The 2665-nt window shown below is 37.4% G+C and overlaps 1 protein-coding gene across 1 annotated transcript; it reads right to left on the bottom strand.

Moving 5' to 3' along the window:
• Window positions 1-372: 372 nt before the first annotated feature.
• LOC121252032 (transcription factor MYB14-like) lies at window positions 373-2145 on the bottom strand. The gene is made up of 2 exons (XM_041151486.1): window positions 1846-2145; window positions 373-1570 (listed from the first exon to the last, which is right to left on the bottom strand). Exons 1-2 carry the CDS (start codon window positions 2106-2108, stop codon window positions 766-768), a joined length of 1068 nt encoding a protein of 355 aa, XP_041007420.1. The 5' UTR covers window positions 2109-2145; the 3' UTR covers window positions 373-765.
• Window positions 2146-2665: the final 520 nt, after the last annotated feature.

Here is a 2665-nt window from a genome sequence, read left to right as displayed (position 1 = left end):
GTTATTTATTTCAATTTAACACTTCTAAAACGTGAGGAATTAAGAAAATTGGATATGATCGATTAGAATAAGGATATATATTTCATAAGAAAGCAGTAAAAACATGATCAATAACATTTGATCATTAATTAAATATGACGGCCATAAAATGCACGAGGTGTGATTAGTAATTGACTCTAAATTTATTGAGGGGAGCTTGACCTAGTATACGCATATCTACAAGATAGGCAGCAGCACGAAGTTGCGCTGCCTTTGCAGCTTCGGTTGGGCTGTGACAACTCCATGATCACGTCAGATATGGCCCACAAACCACGCATATACATCATACCAAAATCACTATTAAAGGATCAGAGGCAAAGGGGGATAACATGATTGATCATGAATTAACTTTCCCTTGGATGTATTATATAGTATTCTACAACCCATACATCACATCATATAGGGAGTGATCACAGTAGGAAAGCAACTACTATTACTAAAAGGTAATGCTATAGATATTATAAGTTTTGCTACATATATATAAGGTAATTTGACAAGCTATGTGTCACAAATCAAAAGGCTAATTAAAGATGTACTTATTATATATTTTGGGAATGTATCACTCCAATTTCCAACTCAGTTTCTAAGACAATAGTTATAGTAAAACATGTACTGCATTTAACATCTTCCTCACTAGAAAACCAGTAGTAAGCAAGCAACGTAGGGAATGGATGAAGCTCTCCATGCATAATTTGCTTGTCGGTTCAAGTCCTCAGTTTCCTCATCTTACAGGACATATGCGCACAAGAATTCATCAAATGCTGGAGATAAGTATTCATCAGTGCAGATAAATGGTGCTGAGAAATCACTTGGAATATAGGAGTTATCTGCAAAAAATGGCTCTGTCCAAAAATTACTACCGTTTTCCGTGGATGCTTCAAAGGAAGTAACGACGTTATCGTCCGCAACCATGTTTGTTCTAGTTGTAACTGCTGTATCTTTGGTGATGGAGGATAATTCACTTGAGCATGGTTGTGGTGATGATGGTGAGCTATCAATAGTTTGGGTACTTGGATGTAGAAAAGGTTTATTTGGCTGATCATTTAGCCTCTTTTGTCTTTTCTCGCTCGGGGAAAGATTGTTTGAGTACTCGTCTTTTTCTTCGAATAAACCATAAGGGGATGACAACAATTCATCAAGCACTGAACATAAATACTCGCTGTCCATAAATGGTGAAGGGAACCCAGTTGTAATATTGGAATCATCTGTCAAAAATGGCTGTGTCCAAAAATTACCATCGGTTTCTACATATTCTGTGGAAGTACCATGATTAATATCACCTGCAACCACGTTTGTCCTCCGATCAAGTACTGCAGCATCAATTGCCTCAAGCGTAGTTTCTGGATTTTTAAGAGAATGACTTGGCTCCTTTCTCTTCTGTCTCTTTTCACCCCTAGGAAGATCATTTGAGTCGTGTTTTTCTTCATGGGTGACACAGTTTTGTTTCAAGCGTTTCTTCAGGTTGGTGTGCCAGTGGTTTTTGATCTCATTATCTGTCCTTCCTGGTAGCTGAGCAGCAATTGTAGACCATCTGCAAGTGATCAGAAAATGTAAGAGGCCTTAGTCCAGTACTTCATACAAAAATCTGTTGGGTATGCATGCCTTATTAAAAGCTAATCGTACTAATTACCATAGAAAAATGAGGCAAACTGTATTCAGGAACAAAAAGTTTTGTACAAGAACTGTATGATCATCATGCATGATTCATCTTGGTCGAGTGATGATCATGTAAAATTAGTAAGCCTGGCCGCTTCTCATCATCTTGTTAGTTTGATTCGAAATTGAATGTAATTTATTAAAGCATACCTATTCCCCAACGATTCGTGCAAGTTGATGATTTTCTCCTCTTCTTCTTTGGTATAGTTCCCTCTTTTGATGTTGGGTCTTAGATAATTCATCCATCGAAGTCTGCAACTCTTTCCACACCTTGATAGACCTGCAAACCTGGGTAGCTGGCGCCAATTCCAACAGCCGTACCTAGTGACATAACTTATAAGCTTCCTGTCTTCCTCTGGTGTCCATGTTCCTTTCTTCAATCCATTTTTATCACACCGAGGAGTTCTCACCATCTTTCTCTCTCTCTCTCTCTCTCCAGATAGATATAATCTCCCTAGAATTTGAATCTCTCGGTGGACTTATTTATACCATTTCTTGGCGACCGAACGTGTTCCATGCTAGATATAATAAAGGGAAAACTTTCAATATTAAACAAACGAAGACTACATGTAATTATACAAGGGTCCCTCCTGCAGGAAGCTTGACTGGAGGTCCTTTTTTATTTTTGTTATGTTTATTCTGTGCGGTACATGAAAAAGTAGCAACTCCTACTCCTATAGGCATAACTGCCAAATTATAGGTTCGACGAAACGGGATGCTAGCTTCCTAAGAAACATCAACCCTGGCCTGTTGTGCACACTTTAATTAATGCTGGTCTATGCAATTAAGTACATGTTTTGCATGGTTTCTTGTCTATAGTTTACTTCGATTAGATGCATAATTGGAATTACGATTTTCTTTCTGAAGATTATCAATAAAATTATCATTTTTTTAAAAAAAAGGTAAAAAAATTAGAGCCATGAATAGTACGTACCAGCTAGGTGGTTTTTATTTTATCTTATTGTTTACG

The sequence above is a fragment of the Juglans microcarpa x Juglans regia genome, chromosome 2S (genome assembly GCF_004785595.1).
Source record: "Juglans microcarpa x Juglans regia isolate MS1-56 chromosome 2S, Jm3101_v1.0, whole genome shotgun sequence".
NCBI classification, from domain to species: Eukaryota; Viridiplantae; Streptophyta; class Magnoliopsida; order Fagales; family Juglandaceae; genus Juglans; species Juglans microcarpa x Juglans regia.
The sequence above is the reverse complement of the archived record's forward strand: the minus strand, read 5'-3'. Positions and strand labels throughout refer to the sequence as shown.

What these genes read in the sequence shown, in the direction of transcription:
- LOC121252032 (XM_041151486.1), bottom strand. Translation starts at nt 2,108, where the DNA reads ATGGTGAGAACTCCTCGGTGTGATAAAAATGGATTGAAGAAAGGAACA. An exon ending in CACGAATCGTTGGGGAATAG is followed by an intron (nt 1,571 to 1,845) that starts GTATGCTTTAAT and finishes GATCACTTGCAG; the next exon opens with ATGGTCTACAATTGCTGCTC.